We start from the raw sequence: 20,898 nt of genomic DNA on the forward strand, positions 1-20,898 counted from the left end.
GTGCAATTTACTTGCTAATAAAAGGTGGCAACCCCTGTTCATATCCCATCATAACATATTAAAGGGGATCAAGAATCATCCTAATGGAATCATCAGAGAAATAAGAAGGTAATTCATATTTACCAGAAGCAAACTTTTAAATTATAAAACAATTTAAGCATATCCCTGTAACTGGTATGTGCAACATTGTTTATTCCCTATTTATGCATGTTAATAAGTTAATTACAAGTAATATCATACAATTACCATTATAAATCATATTGTTCGAGAAGTATGCTCAAGACTTATTATTATTTAGTTTCTGAGAAGAGAGGACAGAGTATTATAATGTTTTTAGTATCTCGCTATATTTAGCTAGTTCTAGTTAATGGTCATCTAGGGTTTCTTTGTAGTGTGCTCTTTTAGTTCTATTTATCAATGGTATTTTTATTAAGACAACCTTGCTTTTTTATTCATGCTATAACTAGCATCTGTAAACTTCTATTTAAGAGTTCATGTTTGTTAGTGAAATAGATCTGTAACTTGTAATAGCACTTGTGGATATTTATGTGTGTTCCAAGTTACTATTCGAATGAATATATATATGATATAAAGAGGCATGCCTCTTAAAGAGACATGTCTCTTTAATATATTAACTTACATTAGTTATAGTTATAACACAATTAATATATTCTCAATATATATATATATATACATATCATTAAAGACTTATTATTATTTAGTTTCTGAGAAGAGAGGACAGAGTATTATAATGTTTTTAGTATCTCGCTATATTTAGCTAGTTCTAGTTAATGGTCATCTAGGGTTTCTTTGTAGTGTGCTCTTTTAGTTCTATTTATCAATGGTATTTTTATTAAGACAACCTTGCTTTTTTGTTCATGCTATAACTAGCATCTGTAAACTTCTATTTAAGAGTTCATGTTTGTTAGTGAAATAGATCTGTAACTTGTAATAGCACTTGTGGATATTTATGTGTGTTCCAAGTTACTATTCGAATGAATATATATATGATATAAAGAGGCATGCCTCTTAAAGAGACATGTCTCTTTAATATATTAACTTACATTAGTTATAGTTATAACACAATTAATATATTCTCAATATATATATATATATATATATATATATATATATATATATATATATATATCATTAAAGACTTATTATTATTTAGTTTCTGAGAAGAGAGGACAGAGTATTATAATGTTTTTAGTATCTCGCTATATTTAGCTAGTTCTAGTTAATGGTCATCTAGGGTTTCTTTGTAGTGTGCTCTTTTAGTTCTATTTATCAATGGTATTTTTATTAAGACAACCTTGCTTTTTTGTTCATGCTATAACTAGCATCTGTAAACTTCTATTTAAGAGTTCATGTTTGTTAGTGAAATAGATCTGTAACTTGTAATAGCACTTGTGGATATTTATGTGTGTTCCAAGTTACTATTCGAATGAATATATATATGATATAAAGAGGCATGCCTCTTAAAGAGACATGTCTCTTTAATATATTAACTTACATTAGTTATAGTTATAACACAATTAATATATTCTCAATATATATATATATATATATATATATATATATATATATATATATCATTCTTAATATAAGTTAATTATTCCATATATAATTTTTTCATATATTATATATCTCATATATATAATATAATTTATCCGATAGAATTATAACATTAACACTCCCTCTTAATGAAGAAGGATAAAACACATAGATATTACACGATAGGTAATATTTCAAAAATAATACATATAGGAAATCTTTGATCAAAAGATTTCCAGTATATGATATCATATAAGTATTTGCCTATCAGAATATCAGTATATGATATTCATGAATTTCTATTTGATATCATATTTGGTAACATGAGCATTGGCCTATCAGAATATCAATCAAATGATATTCACCAATTACTTTGAGTAATGGCCTATCAGAACATCAACTAAATGATATCCACAAAGTACTCAATGTGGTAATGGCCTATCAGAATATCAAGGCAAGATATTCACCAAGTACCGAAAATATATCTATACAAGCAACTTGTAGATCATCAAATTAATGATATCAAACGCCTAGTTGTTGATTTATAAGATAAAGCCTTTACATGAAACAATTGCACAAAAATGAATCATGCTACAAGTTATTGTAAGGACGTCACTTTACAACAGCTTCTCCTGATACAAGTGATAATCATTTAGAAGTCGTCACTTCATGATGTACATAGGGGACAAGCTCATACATGTATGACATCAAAAGTTCGCATGAAGTCTCCACGAATACTGTCATGTGGTGTTGTCACAACATTCACCAGAAAACATATTAGAGAATAAGGTTTCTCCCTCTTAGTTTGATATCAACTTTTCTGACCTCTTAGCACAAGGTTCTCTCCGATGAAGTGTCAGACTTCCTATGAAATTGTTATCATCCTTCTAACCTCTTGGAAGCAAGTCATGTCATGCTTCCCTAGTTCAATGGGTATCCTGATAGCATAAAGCCTTCCAGCCTACATACATGAGACTCTATCCCATGAATCATAGTCCTTTAGCTATTATAGTTTCTGACTAGTGTTGAATCCATCAACAAGCTCTACTCCTCCTGAACCAATATCATCCAAAAGTTTGATTTAAGCATTTTTATTTTATGCTCCCTCTCTTTCTCCAAGGTTGCCTCTAATGAACTGTCAGACTCCCTCTCATAATTTCAATCATCAAGGATATTTGCTTCAAGAAACTCACATTATCCAACCTAATCATTAGATGATTTGTGAATCCTAAATAATAGCTTCTTTGGAGCTACTATCATAAGATTGAGTCTGCACAATATTTGGTAGCATGCCTAATGTACCAATCTTCTTTTCTTGCAAGAACATCCTCAGAGACAAAGGAAAGGATCAAGGCAAATAGCTCTTTATAGTAATTATAGAAATACAAAATAAGAGAGAGACTACAATGAGTAGATACATGCAATATCTGAGGATAATAAATACTCATCAAATCAGGAAATGCCTCCATGTAAGAATTTGTCAAACAATTTGAGTACGTCTTTTCTGCTCCCATATAAGGATTGTTCAAATGGGAATAGAACATTGGTTATCATTGCCCCTTACAATGTTAGATTCCCATTCTTATATTATTGAACATATTTTGCATCTCATCATATATGATAGACTTCATATCTGACATAGTTGGTAATAGATGGCCAAAACATACCACGAGTTTATAATCCTCTACGATCACTCGTCTTTGCCTATTTTGTTCTCAAACTTCATAATCCTTATCAAGAACTTCTCAATCAACAACCATCATACGAGCACCAGTAGGAACTAGGTCTAGGGCATCCCTACTATTCGCCAAGGCTAGGCTGCCCCTTTCATTGGCATAGACTTGCAGATTCAATAGCTTTCTATTCCTCTACGTGGGAGATAGAATTGTACCAACCAAAGAAGTGAACAAAATATAAAGAAGATCAATTTGGAACAACTTTTCTCGATCATGAGTGTTCTCTTGAAGACATAGTAGATGGGTCATAGCCATATGATTTTCATTTTTTTAAATTTTTTTATTTTTTATGATTGGTTCTTAACATTCCCATTTAATAATCGCAGCCTTTAATAACTTATTGCTCAAGTTTTCTATCTCGTTGATTATGTATCTCTTGTCTCAATTCTTCCTCACCGTGCTTGCTGCCATGATTATCATTCTCTCCACTGAAGGTTGTATTTGTCACAAATTTAAAACCTTCAATATAATATGAAAATGCAACCGCCCATGAGATTCTTATAATAAACAAATCACTTCCTTAGTGCCTAATAAATTTTCCTCATGTAGTCTTTGGCTGTGAATATGTTAATATTTTTCTCCATCGCCCTATCTGGCAATGGCTCTTGGTTTTAACTCTTAACCGCATCGATGTTTAACAATGATTATGCCCCTTTATTTGGTCAGATCGTAGTCAGTGGTAGAGCAATTTGCTTCATCAACGGGATCTCCACTTCGAATTTGGCAATCGCACAAGAAGTGCATCTTGATTGCACACTTGGAAGTAAGCGAGACGAAGCCCAACCCGAGTGCCATGAACTCTTCATTGAGCATTGACTAATTATTCTAGATTTCCACAAGATCTGTGGAGATCGTTGGCACCTCTTTGATTATCTCTCATCGTAGGGTATTCATGATTATCTCTCATTGTAGAGTTTTCAACGATATTAGTGGTGATTTTGATTTCATCGAACTTTATAACCAACAATAAGAAATACATCTCCACATCATTGTGATTATGCGATGTGCATATATAAAGGATGAAAGACGATATTTATCTTTGCAACATATCATACCAATGTCGCATAGTCATATATTTATATAGTTCGAGTGAGATTTGATTGCCATTCAAGATCAGCATTAAACATTTAGATTCTTATGAGAACAATATATATTGAATAATTTGTTTGACAACATTATCATCATTTAGACTCAAGCACTCAGCCATTATCGGCATTTGGAAATATATTCAGATACTAATTCCATCTAAAGTATATCTTAGGATCAGAAACAAAATTCATATACTTTTGTGAGAACCACTGTACTGTACTGCTCGCCATAGATGGCAATGAGGGAGGCTAATCCGGTCTGCCAATTTAGAACTAGAACTACGAGTTCTTTCAATAAATATGACAATGAGGTGATACATCTGCGTGCAAGCATTTGACCAAGCTCTCCAAGCATCCACTCGATACAAAACATAAGACATTAAGTGAGCCCTTTCTTCTTCCATTAATCAAACATTGTCATTGACAACCCCACATAAGAGGCAATGCTTAAGCAACATCAAAACACGTGGTTTAATTTGGATCAGGCATTCTTCGCAGGTGCCCACTCGGCGACCTTCATATCTCAATAGTAGTCTCAATGCAAAAATACACTGTGCCATCAATATAGACTCGTGCCCTCACTGCTCGTCTTTCTCACATAACTCGGCAACATAGTCATTTAGCAACCACTTGATCTGAGTTGTGTTTCATCAAGCCCAATCTATAAATTTGAAGCTTGATTTGGCATGCACACATGCTCATGAAATTCCAAAGATCTTAATCTGCACACTCCAATCATATCAGAGAAAACTGATATTCCATCTCTAGCAGCGACAAGATATAACATATTTTGAATGTCATTGCAACATCCTTTAGATTAGTGGGAAATCTACCTCTCTAATCTAAATCATCCAAATATGTTTACTATTGATGCATGTATTATTCTTCAGTATTGTCACTGTCAATTATTTTATTTTCTTCTTATGTTACAGTCATTATTGTTCCTGTACATAATGTTGCTGCTACAAAAGAGGTCACCCACAACTTTGACATTAGGTTTGTTGCTTCTATGACCTTCTTTGTCACTGCCTTCAATATAATACATACATGATAAATTATTTCAATGGCATTGTCACTCACATTGTCAAGCAGTTGGCAGTTGAGTTCCTACGGAAAATCATATTTGAAACTCTTCATGTGTTGGGCCTTTCATTTGGCATCGATTTGCAGAACATTTCACGCAAATGTTGATCATCTTGCTCATGATTTTGTCAAACTCAGATTAACAAAATTATCTTAATTTCTATACTTTACTCCTCTCAGGATTGAAACAAAATTATCTTAATTTCTATACTTTACTCCTCTCAGGATTGAAATGTGCTCTGATACCATGTTAGTGAAATAGATATGTAACTTGTAATAGCACTTGTGGATATTTACGTGTGTTCCAAGTTACTATTCGAATGAATACATACATATATATATAATATAAAGAGGCATGCCTCTTGAAGAGACATGTCTCTTTAATATATTAACTTACATTAGTTATAGCTATAACAAAATTAATATACTCTCTCTCTCTCTCTCTCTCTATATATATATATATATATATATCATTCTTAATATAAGTTAATTATTCCATATATAATATTTGTCATATATTATATATCTCATATATATAATATAATTTTTCCGACAGAATCATAACATTAACAATGTTATTGCAATAATAATTCCATTTTCTCTGTTCATTCAGTCTTTAACAATTTCGTGGTATCATAGTGGGTTTGAGCCTAACTCTCTTATGGGAGGGCTCAATTTTTTTGAAAAAAATTATAATTTTAAAAATTTCTTCAAGAAATTTTAGTGACAATTGTTTCTAGAAGTTCAAAGGATTTTTGAAAGCTTCAAAGCGTTTTCTCTGTGTACTAGTTATTTTTTTGGGGCAATTTTTAAAATTTTTAAAATTTGCAGTCTAATTGAAAACTCAGCAAAGGGTTTTTTTTGAATGTCTTCAATGCAATTAGTGTTAGATGTCGGGTCACATTAAGAAAGATTACAGGAAACAGTTAGTAGCCACACAATTTTCATAGGATGAGGCTTAGCACAAGGCCCCAACTGCTTTGTATTAAGATGAGAAGGAGTTTACCTCCTATGCATTCTGATCAGCTCATATCATGAGAGGGTTTTAATAAATTTTCCTCAAAAATTATCTAAAGGGTTTCATAATTTTTCTCCCTTAGAAAAAATTCAATTGGGTTTTATTGTTTTTTCTTAAAAATGGAGTTTCGTATTCTTTGATCTGTATCTTGACTTTTGTTTGGTTTCATTTGATTTTTCACCTCAAAAATCATGTTTGTTTTTCATCAAATTTTCTCCAAAAAAATTGTTTTTTGGTTTTTGTAACACGCAAAGTTCGCATGGGATGTTCATTCTAGTTTTTTATTGTTTTTGATTGAAAAATGATGTTTTGTGCTCTTCAAATCAAGGTATTTTGCAGTCTTTTTTGGGGCATTAAGCTCTTTTGCAATAGTTTGGAGGCTTCAGTAGCTGGTCTTTGTGTGTCTCTATTTCTAGGGAAGGACAGTTCCATTATTCAACATTAGGTTGGATGATTCTGTGATGATTTCTGATTAGCGGTTTTGCCGATTCTGGGATAGTTAATGGAAAAGTTTGTGGAAGGCTCTTTTCTCACACGAGCAAATCATTCTGAAGAATGTTTTGAAGTATTTGTGATTGCAACATGTATTGTCTTCTATAGGGTAGTTGATAGAATGACTATTAAGGGAGAGTATTAGAATATTTTTAGTTATCTTGCTATATTTAGCTAGATCTAGTTATAATGGTCATTTAGGCTTTCTTTTAGTTCACTCTTTCAGGTCTATTCATGGACATCTTTATTAAGACAACCTTGCTTTTTTGTTCATGCTATAACTAGTGTTTGTAAACTCTATTTAAAATTTCATGTTAATGCTATAGTAGTTTTGTTTTCTTTGTTCATTCAGTCTTTAACAATTTCATAGAGATGTATCGAAGGAGAGGCTTGTCCAAATCGAGTCAACTGGATAATTCGCAAGATAGGGTAGGGATCAGCAACCTTGAGCACCTTCTGGCATAGTCCCAAGATAGGATAAGGGCTTGGATCTGTGAACTTTGAGAGAATCTGATTGTGATTAGTATCTAAGCAACCTGTTGTATTCTAAACTTCTTTCATCTCAAACATGATTAATAATAAGGATAGCATGAACATTAAAGATCGTGGATAGTAAGATCTCTAATAAGTGTGTAGTTTCCTTACTTGCATCATAATAGCATAAATTAAATCAGCATACCTTAAGTTCAAGTATTTTAAACATAGGCCAATTATGGTTTTGATTAAGTAAAGACAGGTTTTAAATTACCTGAAACCTTTACATCAACAGAAGTCTAGAGATAAGCATGAAAACAAAACAACAGAAAGAAGTATCCTAAAGCAACATGAGACAGACCTGCAACAAAAACATCCAAGAGGTCACAACAGACAGCACTAGAAAAAACAACAAAAGTACAGCAAAGGAACAACAACCAACCAGCTAAGAAGTCTTTATCAGGTCAACAGCTTGATCCACCAGACTTTGCATGTCATCAGCAACAGCCTTCACCTCGTCCTTCTTACTGATCTCCTCATTCTTCTTAGAGTGAGCACGGGTACGTTTACTTGGTCCCTTAGTATCAACCCCTAGAGGGGAATCTTGGCCCTTATCAGTCTCATTCCTCTTCAAGAGAATACTCACATTGTCCACCAGTTGTTTAACCAGTTTCTCCATATTACCCATCCTTGTTTCCAGTTTGGACACCTTCCCCTGAATGTTGCTAATATCCTTATCCATAACCCTCTGTTTAGCTTTGATCACTGGGACCTTATGCATGAGATTTTTCACTTCTTCAGCATTCCCTATAACCTTTGAGAGCTTGTCAATATGCCGGCCTAAAGTTCGCTCCCCTCTGGAAGTTTTGCTCAATTGTTCCATTTCCTTACCCAACAACTACATTTGCTGCTTGAGGATACCAATCTCCTTCAGAATAGAACCTGGGTTGCTGAATAAACCCTTAGAGGACCCTCTCCCACCTTCAAGTTTACCATCCAAATCTGACATATGCCCCTATTCTCCGTCATCCTCATTATCTGATTCCCCATTCTTCTTTGTATTATACCTATCCTTCTGTCGCTTTAAGGGTTTTCTTTTCCTCTCCAACTGTTGAGCCAGAGGCTCATCATCAGAAGGAGGAGAAACCCACTCATCTTGACGGCCTTTGCCCTTTCCTTTGCCGCCACTCCTCTTATTGAAATGGTCTCTAACAATTTCCTCCACAAAGTCACTTTCCTGGTCACGGTCAGAATCAACATCCTCAACAGTCTTTTTCTTCTTTTTTGAGCTTCCACCCAAGCCCTTTTTCGGGCTTGCCATACTCCCTTCAGCTTCATCTTGCGTCTTAGAATCATAGCCCTTTTCCTCAATACTCCTTTCCGTATCTTGATCAGCCCCTTTCAAAGTCCTGGGTTTTAATTTTTTTTTGGATTTTAACAAATTCATAATCAAAACCATGAGACCCGCATGGCAAACATGCTCTCCATTCAGGTCATTTTGAATGGCCTGGGTATAGGCCAATTATGGTTAAACAGGTCTATCTCAGCAAATAAGCCTGATCCAATAAGGTGGACCCTGATTTGTATTAGTGAAAAAAGATAAAATGAATAAAACCAGTGTTACTTGGGGATGCATTTTTGGTATAATTTGACCCGTCTTGGAAATGGGGATGTTTGGGAAACTCAAAAACTCTTGAAAACTCGTCCCTTGGCTGTATCATAAAATTAATGTTCGAATTTTGATAGTTTGTCTTGACTTCCACTCTCATGTGAACCCTAATTTAACACAAACATTATATGTTAAGGTATTATAATGTATACAAGCATGCTTCACCATGTTTTCATACAAATATCTAAAATTTCACTATATATTTTAGATTTTCCTTTTTTTTGAAGTAGCTGTCCCCATTGCTATCCCTTGCTCAGGGGAAAAAATTCCATCTGGGAAACCCGTTGCCTTTTTTCCTCCATCTTGGAAATCCAGGGTAACATAGAACAAAAGTACTAAACACTAAATAAGACAAACCTTATCTTATCTAAGACATGATTAAATGTAGCAATAAAATAAGGTCAGTAATGATATAAAAGGTGTGAAGTATGTTTGCTTGAAAAGCTTGAGTCATAAAAAGACAAGTCAGATCCTAGTCAAAGATTGAATAGGTGCAGTTTTCTGTGATGAGCCCTTCTAATAGGTTGGTCTTAAAATGATCTTAGAATGTAAATAGAAACCTTTTATTGTAAATATCACAATCCAATACTACTAGTGATTTGGAATATCATCCACAATCCCCCATGTATCAAATCCTGTAATGGATGGTAGACTTACAGCTGCTCAAGATCGGACACGACCTACGTGGGGTTCCCACTGTCTTGTCCCAACGTAAGCAATTTACTCCTCCCCCTGTACACACTCCCTATGCACTACACAATAATGCACCTTTTATTGTAAATATCACAATCCAATACTACTAGTGATTTGGAATATCATCCACAATCCCCCATGTATCAAATCCTGTAATGGATGGTAGACTTACAGCTGCTCAAGATCGGACACGACCTACGTGGGGTTCTCACTGTCTTGTCCCAACGTAAGCAATTTACTTCTCCCCCTGTACACACTCCTTATGCACTACACAATAATGCAAGAAGTCTTTTAGACTTATCCACAAATTATTTATATTGCCAATCATGGTTGTATTAGACTTAAAATCATACACCTTCATTGGATTCACACAAGTATTTCCTTGGTAACATTATACATTCCTGATCACAATTCAAATTGTAATTATATAAAAAAATAATAATATTATAAGATCAAATTTATCATTTATAATTTAAAAATACCTCTATTAGAATTAGTTCTATTTTACTTATCTAAACTATTAATAAATAATCCTAAGTAACTATATAAAGTGAATACCATATAAATAAAAATAATAAATATTTACGTATTAGAAAAGATCCTTAATTTGTTCTTCTTTTAATAACATACTATTTATGTCATAACATATATAATAATGGATGACTTACCTCATTTGACATGTGGCTTATGGCTGATGTTAGCAATGCATAAAGGTAATGTGCTTTTTTTGTGTTGTACTTGTACTAAATGCAACTTAAGAAACCACGATGACATATCTCTTTCATACCTTTTAATTTTAAACCCCCACAAAGTATCCACGTGGAGCTGAATCATGCTTGGTTTGTGCATAAAGAGGGTCAAACTTGTGAGGAATGGCCCGGATTATGTTTTTGGCCTTGTTTTCCTTTCTGGTGCTCCTTTTAAATATACCATTTTTCTTTTAATGTTTTTGCCTATCGTGGCCAATTAGAGTTGCTCATTTTAAATGTGTATTCTCATTTATGTTTTTCGTTGATTTCCTAATACGCCTTGGGTATCTTTTATAAGTAGTCTTCCATGAACCTTTCCAAGAGTCACATTCTTCAATATGTGGTGTTAATGTGTCGATGTCATCAACTTAAGCTATCATGTTGGTAATATTAGGTTATTAAAATATTGTAAATGATTTAATTGTAGTTATGATTTATTTTGATTAGTTAATATGAATTGAATAGTTCGAAGATATTAATTATTATGATTAGTTATATAGATAATAATAATAACAATAGTAAATTTTACAAGGGTTACTATTGGTTAAAAATAAATGTGTTTATTATTATTATATTCTATACATTATTGGGTGTCTATGACAATATAGTCATCATCTATTATCTATTATTTTGGCTCATGACATTTTGAAAGGATAAGATCTTATAAATTAAAGATATATTTAATTACTATTCTGACTGATCATCTAATGAAATAATTATTAATTGAGGTGACATTCAGTTATTTGAAAAGCATCGATTATACCTTACAGAGGTGTGACTTCGAAATAAGTTAAATCATAAGTGAAGAGGTGCAAGTTGTTTAGCTGGAATTAAGTTTATGAAAATTGATGTCCCTTCTCTTATGAAGAGACATTTCTTTTTGATAAAAGGCAGATATATTTGGAGGGAATAAAGAAGTTCTTTCCAAGAAAATTAAAGGAGATTGAAAGAATCATCTTCCACGATCAGAACTACGATCCACTTCAGCAAATGGGAGAGAACAATGATCAAGAAGTCTTTTTTCTCTTTCGGTCAGTTGAGAGGCACAAATGCATTAAACAACTTTCTTCCAGTCAAGTTTTTAACCTCTTTGCAGTAAGTTGAGACAGGTATTTGGTCTCCTTAAATCATTGAAGTTCTTTATTGCTCTGAAGGTCTTCCCTCCTAACTTCTTTTATGATTCATTTTTCCAGACTTCAAACTTGATCATGTTCACAATCTTTGCTTGTAGTTGATATACTGTCAAATTTCAATTCCTCATTACATCTTAACATACTGTAACATCCAAATTATCTATTTGTGCTGTCTCGTTATCCACTGCTTTGTGGGATCTCAATTGTCCAGCTGCAGTACTTTAAACTTGAGCAGTCTGTTTCTCTTATCACTTTATACGTTAAAAAAATAATGCTTCTGACTTGAAAGTGTTTCTTTGGAGCTGTTTGCCATGCCCAGAAATGCATCAAATTTCCTTGCTATTTGACTTTTGGTGACTTCTGAGATCTGTACAGGCAAAATAAACCGTTGTATTTGATATTTCAGCTTTTAATTGCAAGAAAAGAAGGGATTTAATTGACTTCCAAGAGGATTCGTAAATTCCAAGTTGACTGTACTTCCATTGTGAGATAGAAGTGCTGCTAGCCCACACCTCACAACCATAAAGAATAACCAGCAAAACTACAAGTCCAAAAAGGGCTTGAGTAGTTTTCCAATCCCAAAATTCTGCCTCTCTACATTTGTTTTGAAGAACATAAAAGGCCTTTCAACTTCCTAAAATTATTTTCTTTCTGCAACTTTCCTATCTTAGATTCTCGTTAAAGTCAATGCTGAGATATTTGTAATCCGTAACTTCCTTAAGAATATTGCCTTCAAAATAAAACTTATGCTGATTCTGTTTTTAGCTAGTAGAGAAAACCATGACTTTAGTTTTGCTGATATTAACCTGCATTCCCACCTTACTAGAAAATGTTCAAGGGTATGTAAATGTTCTTGCAAACCATGAGCAGATTTGACAATCAAAATGGGATCATCCGCAAATGGAATAGCCTTGTTAAAAATTCTTCCAATTGAATACCCTCACCATTTTGCATTTTAACCACGCTTCTAGTGAATTAGGGTATGTAATTGTATTTGCAATTGAAGATAGTGAATTAGGATTTTTATCTCACTTTTGCCAGAGTTTTCTTCCATAATCTAAATACCATGGTAAAACTGTTGTCTTATCTTGTGATGGTTGTTCACTGTCCTTTCCTTCAAGTTCATAATTAATTATTTGCCTAGAAATCACAGTTCATAATTTCTAAATTTAGATCTGTATGATGATGACCATTGTATGGTATAGCCATCTCTACTTTATGAATTGAGAAACTGAAAATAATTATAATCAAATTTTGGAAAGCAGAAATTATCTAAAATTATGCAAAATGAAATATCATTTTATGCTTCCTTTTAAAGGATGAAGGAAACATAGAATTCTGAGTATTAAGTAGAGTTGCTTTTTTCCTTGTTTATAGGAAGTGATATGGATGATTTGACAGCACTTATTTGGAGAGTGTATATCCCTATCTTGAAAAGAACATCTATTGCACATTCCGTCTTGCATAATCAGGTAATTTATCTTCTGTAATAACTAAGTGTTTGACCACTGAACATCAACTTCATTCGGAATTTTTTTGAAGTATTTTTTTTAGGTTGCAGAGGCATTGGCTGACATTGCAACGGAAAAGCATTTATGGGGAGAGATGGACATGATATTACTACCTTACTGTGTAAAGGCAGTCACATCTTGTGTTGCTTCTGAGCCACTAGATCATTCATCTTCTAACTTGCAGGCTTATGTATGCCCCTCAGTTATGGGTACCATAACTGGCATGAACGCTTTGAAATTATGTGGAGAACATTTGGGACTCATAGATGGGCTTTTTCCTTTATTGGTGGCATGCCAGTTATTGGCTACATTGATGCAAGCTGCTTTGAAGGCATTGAGTTCTAGTGGAGTTAGTTTACTTGCAAATGATGGCTGTGGCAGTCATAGTTCTCCTGTCGAGATTTTTTCTAGCCATATGGTTTCATATCTTCTAGATGCAACGTTGAATATGCTTTCAGAATCTTCAGATTGTAAAGTGCGATATTGTGCAATGACAATTCTTTTACCATCTCTTCTGAAGACAGTCGATAAACTTGCATTGCTTGAAGCCAACTCTCTGGGGAAAGTAGATGTCAATTCCTGGTAATAATTTTGCATTTGGATGATGTTTTGTTTACTTCCTATTTAAGCTGCTAGTTAAATGCTCTTGTGGTTAAGTGAGACTTTATCTAGAAAATCTTAAAATATTCCTTTTTGAAGTCACTTTTTCTATTCTGTAATATTTCTTCTTTAGGTAAAACATGCATGTTAAAATGAGATTTGAAAAGTGTGTACAGGGTACTTGTCATGCAGAAAGTTTGGAGCTCTTGCAAGTCTCTGTTTTCCCAGGGATCACTTGAGTGCCAAGATGGATACACAGCATTGACTTTGGTTTTGGAATTTATGTTACCTTCTGTTAGTGATGGGAGGGAACATTCTAAACATACAAATTCCTTTAAAATGTTTGATGTACGGGAAGAAAAACAATTCTGGGAGTATCTGCGAGCAGGTTTGGTATGTCTTCTAGCCAAGATGGAAACTAAAAGTCCATTTTAATTAGAAAGAATTTTTCTAGTCATTTTATAGTCGTTTTCTTTTGATTCTTATGATGGTTTTTTGTTTGAAAAAATTATAAATTGCTTACCAGGTTGACAAAGAAAAAATAACGCGTAAAAGATCATTATATATTCTGAAGGTTGCTTTAGAAAACAGGCGACAGTGTGCAAGCAATGATCATTTGCAGAAGATAGATGATCAATCAAAAAAGAAGAAGAGTTTTCAGAAAAAACATGAGAAGACAAATGAAGGCCTGGCTAATTCTGGCATGACAAAGAGGGAAAGATGGGCTGAAATGGAGGCCAAGTCATTAGGTGTAGGTCTCATCAATAAAGATCATGAAAAGGGTGCTGATCGCTGGCAACGTTGGGAAGTTTTTATTGTTTTGCATGAAATGCTTGAAGAGTATGGGACTCACTTGATTGAGGCAGCTTGGTCACATCAGGTCATGCTCTCCACTTATTCTCTTGTATTACCTCCACATCTTGCAGGTGGATTTTATGAAAGATTGCATACAATTCTTTTATTAATTGAAGGCTTTGTTGTGTTTAGACCAGACTGTTTACCTTTTTAATTCTCTGTCTGAGCTGCACTACATTTATATTTTACTTGTTCACATGAAACATGTTGAATAAAGAAAGATTGATTTGGGATATAGGTATGACCAGTTGATCTCAACAATTTCATTATAAGCAAGTCTCTGAATGATATTTTATGATGTATATAGGAAATGATAATATCGAATGACGTAGTGCAACAAAAGCGACATTAGTTATTTTATTGTGATCATGGGCATAGACAATGCAGGGAAACTCTATGGATTGTCATTCAATGATATTTTAAAGAAAATACCAAACATTTTAAAAATTGCTTTTCACAAGTCGTTTCCTGACAACGAAGATTTTTTTACGTTTATCAGATATCTTTATTAGTAGCTACAAAGGAGGGGTGTGACTCCAGAAGCCAACATACAGTTATTTGGGATCATCAAAGTCACATTGAAAGTGCAGATGTTGCATTCTCATGGATAACTGTGTTGTGGCAACGTGGATTTCACCATGGAAATCCACAAGGTAAGTGACAATTACAAATTATATTAACATATAATTCTTTTCAGAAGATAAATTCTTTTCTCATGAATGAGTCTTTTGGTCTACACTTTTTCCTCTGAATTAGTTTGTATGTAAAAGTATCTCACTATTTGTAATGAAAATATTACAGTTCGTCGAATGATTATGCAGTCTTTTTTGGAGTTGGATTGGTCAAAACTTGGCAACTCAGAGGCACTTATTCCAGAATGGTTTGTTTTGGGTCCTTTTTTACAAGCACTGAATGATCCAGCACATCACAGAGATTTTGGTGAGTCTGAGATGAGAGTTTTCTTCTTCACACTTATGTGCAGAGATTCACATTCTATTAAACTGTAAAATAATGGCTCATTGTGCTTGTCTGGTCTGTTCATCAGCTTGGAAAGTCAGTTGAATAATAATCTGCAACTGGGTGGACACATAGGTTTACAGACTTACTTAGCAGACAAACTTCTACACTGTCCGTGGTTTTACATTTAAGCTATATCTGTACAAAATTTAAGGCTCAAAATTATTTAAACTGGCTAAAATGTCATACATATATGATACTTATATAGTTTAGTATATTATTGACTATAATTAAGCTCTTAATGCTTGATCCTGGTGTACCTATGATGTGTAGCTCATTGAAATATGGTTGTAGAAAGCTAGAAGCAACACTATTATGGAATGGACTAGTTATATTCAAAATAAATGAGACTATGAAGGGAGATAATTCCATGATAGAGAAGTGAGTACAGAGATCTCATCTTGGAAAACCTCCGGGCAAGAACCAGCTTGCTATTGGCAGTTGTATTGCTATTGAATTATTATTAGAAGTAGAGACACAATGAGTTGAAATGGTGTTGAATACGATCTGTCACTCACTTGACTTGGTTACATATACACTCTTAAGTCTGTGATATGAACTATAAGTCGAATTTTACTTCTTGATGCTTGGCAATACTCATATTTATATCACAATATGTAATAACACCTGTAGAATGTTTTGTCTAGTTTTTCAATAAAAAATGATAACAAACCTTATTAATGAAAACATACTGCTTTAATTAAATTGATATCAGAATCAGCATACACTCATCTTCTGTTGCAACTGACCAAAATAGAAAATCAAATCCATATAACAATGCACTGAATACACAACGTCTGAAACAAACAGAATGAGAAATATCATGAAAGCATAGAGAGAAATGAATGTTACAAGTCCGAAACATTAAACAGCATAAGCTATATGTTTTCTGTTCACAACTTGTTGGACAAGGCAGCCACAATTGATTTTAAATATCACTCCTTGTTGCTCATATGACTCTCAAATAGCTGTGGAAAGATGCATCAACTGCCCCAGTTTCATTCAACACCATTTAAACTTGTGAGAGATGAAGAAACACTCACCAAAGCATTCCAAACAGCAACATTTAGAGTTTTGGGTGATGGTTCTAACTGTACTGCACCTTCAAAACCCATCCAAACACCTTGCTATACCAATTATCCCATCAGAAAACCAATTCAGTAAAATAATAACAGCATTCCCCTGTTTAAATATTCCAATCTGATTGCCTAGCAAAGGTTGCATAATCTTAATGTATAAGCTTGTTCCATATATTTTTTTAACATAAAAAATATTCTTTAACAACTAGGGCATCACCTAAAACCTCAGTTGCATGGCCACTGTAGAGTACCTGAAGGCTGAAAGCCCTCCAGAATTGTCACAAAACCCATGCAAAAAAATACCAAATAACAAACCCACAAGTTTGCAATCGAAGTACTTTGAATATTTTCACTCTATTTTGTAACTTTGATCTACAATTGTTAAGGCAATTATATTTCCTAAGGTAGAAATGAACCTAAACCAATTAGGGAGGATCATCACCACTAAATTTGATGGTTTGATGAGGGCTTTCCTCCTCAACCTTGGAAGAATTCTCTTATGATTACAAAATGATCCCCTATTAATTTTACAAGTTTTAAATGAATGAAATGAGAGCTGAAACTCCATTTTATAGAGTTTGGAGGGAATCAGGGCTTTTTAATTTGGGAATTAGAGCTAAAATTAGATAATTTACTTCATCTTTAAAATATCTCAACATGTGAAAAAAGAAGCTCCATCCCACCCCCCCTCTTAACCTCCTGATTGCCTTAGCATCCAACATTGGGGGTTAACACATAACACTTCCATATTGAAATAGTAAAGTGAATAATTAATTGCCGAGTTACTACTTAAGTGTAAATATTAAAGTAATAATCATCACCTTTAAAAAGTTCACCAAGAGATGGAAAACAAAAAATTGATCATGCTTGAACAATAACTGATTTTGAAAGACGATGATTGATGCCAACAAAAGCACTTAATATAAATAGTAGTGTTCTCTGTGAGAGTTGAAGAGAGCGAACCGAAAAGATCAGTGCTAGATCAGTACTTATTATAATCTTTTTAAAAAAATGACCAAAGAGAAAAAACCTAGAAAGATTGGTGGTAGATGAACACTTATTATAAATAGCAGTGTTCTTTAAGGACTAAGTAGAATAAACCCAAGAAAACCTAGGATGCTACAAAGGGCTTTGTCATCAACTAATAAACTTTGAGTTGTTGAAAGCCAAGAAATTGAAACTTGAGCTCTCCAAGGTAATGAGAATTCCCTAGTCACCTCTTAATACCTTCATTCAAAATTTGTCTGTCCTCAGGCAATGGTAGCTCATAAATAGAATGATCCCAGATAAATCTCAATGTGATTCCAAGATCCAAAATAAGTCAAGAAACTCTATAAAGAGAGGTAACAACATCACTTCTTTCACCTTTTTGATCCATAGTCTCCCATGGTATGTCTCTACCATCATCATAAATTCCAAATAGCTCACACATATGATCTTGGATATTGATACTCACTGAAAAGATTTTCCATCACGCTAAGTAATGCCCATCAATCCTGTTGGTTCCCAAATGTAATGTCCCTATTTTTAGCAAGTTCTTGCAGTTGGCTTGGTCAGTTCACCATTGCAACCCTTGTGAGCTAACAGTGGGATGTGAGGGTCTTAGTTGTGTGGTTATAAGCTTTCCAACAGCCTATAGTGTGCTTTGGCTCCATTTGAGGAACTTACTATTTATAGTAAGTTAGACTATTGGTTCCAATGAGCTAAGTTGAGTAAAAGGAGTGGAGTGATGCTCTTAGTTTTTATTTCAAGTTTTTGGTTTGGGCTCCAAGAATCTTGGAGGGAGCGTCTATTTATAGTAAGTCACCTCGTCAGGTTCATTCATCGTCTTTCATCATCAGGATCACTTTGGTGTTGCTAGATTTAGATTATGATGCTACTTTAGCTGTTTTCGCAAGATGGGTGAATTATTATTATTCATCTAAATATGCTAAGGTTGCTATTTTTGTTGGTGTTTAATGTTGGTGACCTCAGTATCATATCTCATTGGAATCGGGACAAAAAGTTTGAAATCGTGGGCACAAGAAATAGTGGCCTTGTGTTTCAAAATATTAAGTTATGGTGGAAAAGGTCATTTTTGGGAGCCAAAAGTAATTAATAACTATATTATATGGAACTTTGTTATATTTTAATATTGTGTTGAGGAAGCTTCTTAAGTGAAGTTGCATTTGGGAAACTTTGTGCCATTTGGAGATTATAAATATGAGCCCATTTGATGAGTAAAGCATCCAATTGAATATTGTTTTCTTTGTTGTCTTGGTGACGTTTCTGAGTCTTATGATTTTGTGCCCTTGCTGAGGTCTAAGGGTTTGATTTGTGGTACTCATAGTTGATTGTGCTTTCCATAGCTGAGGTATTGTGGTTAAGTCTGAAATTGTTCTTGTTACATTATCTTCCATGATTGTATTCTTTGTTGCTTTGGAAGAAGAATTTAGTGCTGAGGGTTTGGACTTTTGAGATTGTTCTTGAAATTTGATGCAAATTGTTGCTGTGACATAACAATTTGTTTCTTGATTCTCCTCTATATTACCGTGATTGAGAAGATGTTATCTGTTGAAGGATATTAGTTGGTTGATGAGAGTTCAGGGCTGCAAATTAATTCATCATACCTGCAATCTGCATTTAAGAATGTGTGATGCATTTGTGAGGCTGCCGTACACATTCCTAGCAGCATTTGGACTTTTGTTTTTGTTGTCCTGCATTTTGTCACCACAAAATGTAGGTAACAGTACAAAACTTTTTCAAATTAATTTCGCATTTCTCTGAGTTTATTTCATTATTTAATTGGTTAGTAGTGATCAACCAATCGTTACCAATTGATACAATGAATCTTTTTATTGAAGGCTTTCGTCAAGTCTTTTTTGTTTTGCTTTTTGTCAAGCCTTTGCTTTATTTTTGAAGCCTTCAAAGTCCTTTTTTGTTTTTGAGTTTGTGTTTGTTTGTTTTTAGTCTTTTGGTTTTGCTCATGTCATGCCTTTCGTTTTCCCCTTCGATTCGGTCTAACCTAGAGGTCAATCGGAGTTGTCATTCAAGAGATATAGTTATTTTAGTGCCTCAAAAATGGACATTTTAGGTGCAACAGCACGAATTAAAAAAATAATGTTATATTTTCATTTTGACATTCACTTTTTGAAAATATAACATTTTACTCACTTTTTGTTATGTTTTGAAATTACTTTTCAATTAAATTTATAACTTAAAGTGACTATAGTGCACTTTATATTATAATTTTAAGTTGAGTTAACTTTTTAATTTTTCACTTAAAGTGACTATAAAACTATATAGTTACTTTTTAAATTTTTGATTTTTAAATCAAATACTTATATAAATGTCACTTTAATATAATGTTTATGTATTATATTGATTAATATGATGCATAAATGTTATTTTTGACCCATATTGTTGACATTTTTATAAAAATAAGTGAAATGCATAACTTAAAAGCCTAAAAGTGGACATTTTATGTGCATATGCATGTAAAAAACTATGAAAAGTGGAAACTTTTCATGCTAATGCATATAAAAACTCATTTTGAAGACCTTTTTAATACCATTACATCAAATGCTTGTAAAAGTGGACCTTTTTGATGCAATGACATGAAAAGTTGAGTTTTTATGCTTGTGCATCAAAAAGGTGAGATATGTTTATAAAATATGTAAATGACTCCAAAAAGTGAGATTTTGGAGACTCGCACATTTTAAAATATGTAATAGGCTTCAAAAAGTGAGATTATGATCAAAGACATTTTTTAAAACATGCATTGGACTCTAAAAGGTCCGATTTTGTCTTATTACATGTTTTAAAATATGTAATGAACATAAAAATGTCCTATTATGTGAAGAAAACATGTTCTTGCTCCAAAAACCTCCTATTTTGATCATAACTTTTAATTTTCTCCATGTATTTGGATGAAATCAGTTGCATTCAAAACGTTTTGGAGAGGTGATCATTTTGCCCTCATCAAAAATCAGTTTATTGCACCCAAAAATGTATTCAAAACTCTCAAGCTAGGGCACGATTTTGCGAAAAACTCCATAAATCTTCAAATTTGGAACATGTTTTTGCTTGGAATCAAATCGTTTTGACCTTATTTGCGGATTCCATTACATTGTGATCATTATTTTCGTGTTAAAGCACCAAATCG

The 20,898-nt window shown here is 33.4% G+C and overlaps 1 protein-coding gene across 9 annotated transcripts in view; it reads left to right on the forward strand.

Moving 5' to 3' along the window:
* LOC149557071 (tRNA/rRNA methyltransferase (SpoU) family protein) overlaps positions 1–20,898 on the forward strand; it is a 332,528-nt gene that overhangs the window by 26,784 nt on the left and 284,846 nt on the right. For 7 of the 9 annotated variants that reach the window (XR_016364835.1, XR_016364836.1, XM_089831747.1 and 4 more), the window contains exons 3-8: positions 13,070–13,164; positions 13,247–13,785; positions 13,971–14,196; positions 14,330–14,683; positions 15,158–15,311; positions 15,460–15,597. Coding sequence is in view for 7 of the 9 variants with exons in the window: in XM_089831747.1 (XP_089687873.1) it covers positions 13,070–13,164; positions 13,247–13,785; positions 13,971–14,196; positions 14,330–14,683; positions 15,158–15,311; positions 15,460–15,597 (1,506 nt within the window). In the remaining 2 variants the exon portion in view is untranslated. Of the gene's footprint in view, positions 1–13,069; positions 13,165–13,246; positions 13,786–13,970; positions 14,197–14,329; positions 14,684–15,157; positions 15,312–15,459; positions 15,598–20,898 lie in introns of those variants that run through there. The other 2 variants (XM_089831749.1, XM_089831754.1) reach the window with 2 other exon arrangements.

The sequence above is a fragment of the Cupressus sempervirens genome, chromosome 5 (genome assembly GCF_028749045.1).
Source record: "Cupressus sempervirens isolate cs-2001-9-10 chromosome 5, ASM2874904v1, whole genome shotgun sequence".
NCBI classification, from domain to species: Eukaryota; Viridiplantae; Streptophyta; class Pinopsida; order Cupressales; family Cupressaceae; genus Cupressus; species Cupressus sempervirens.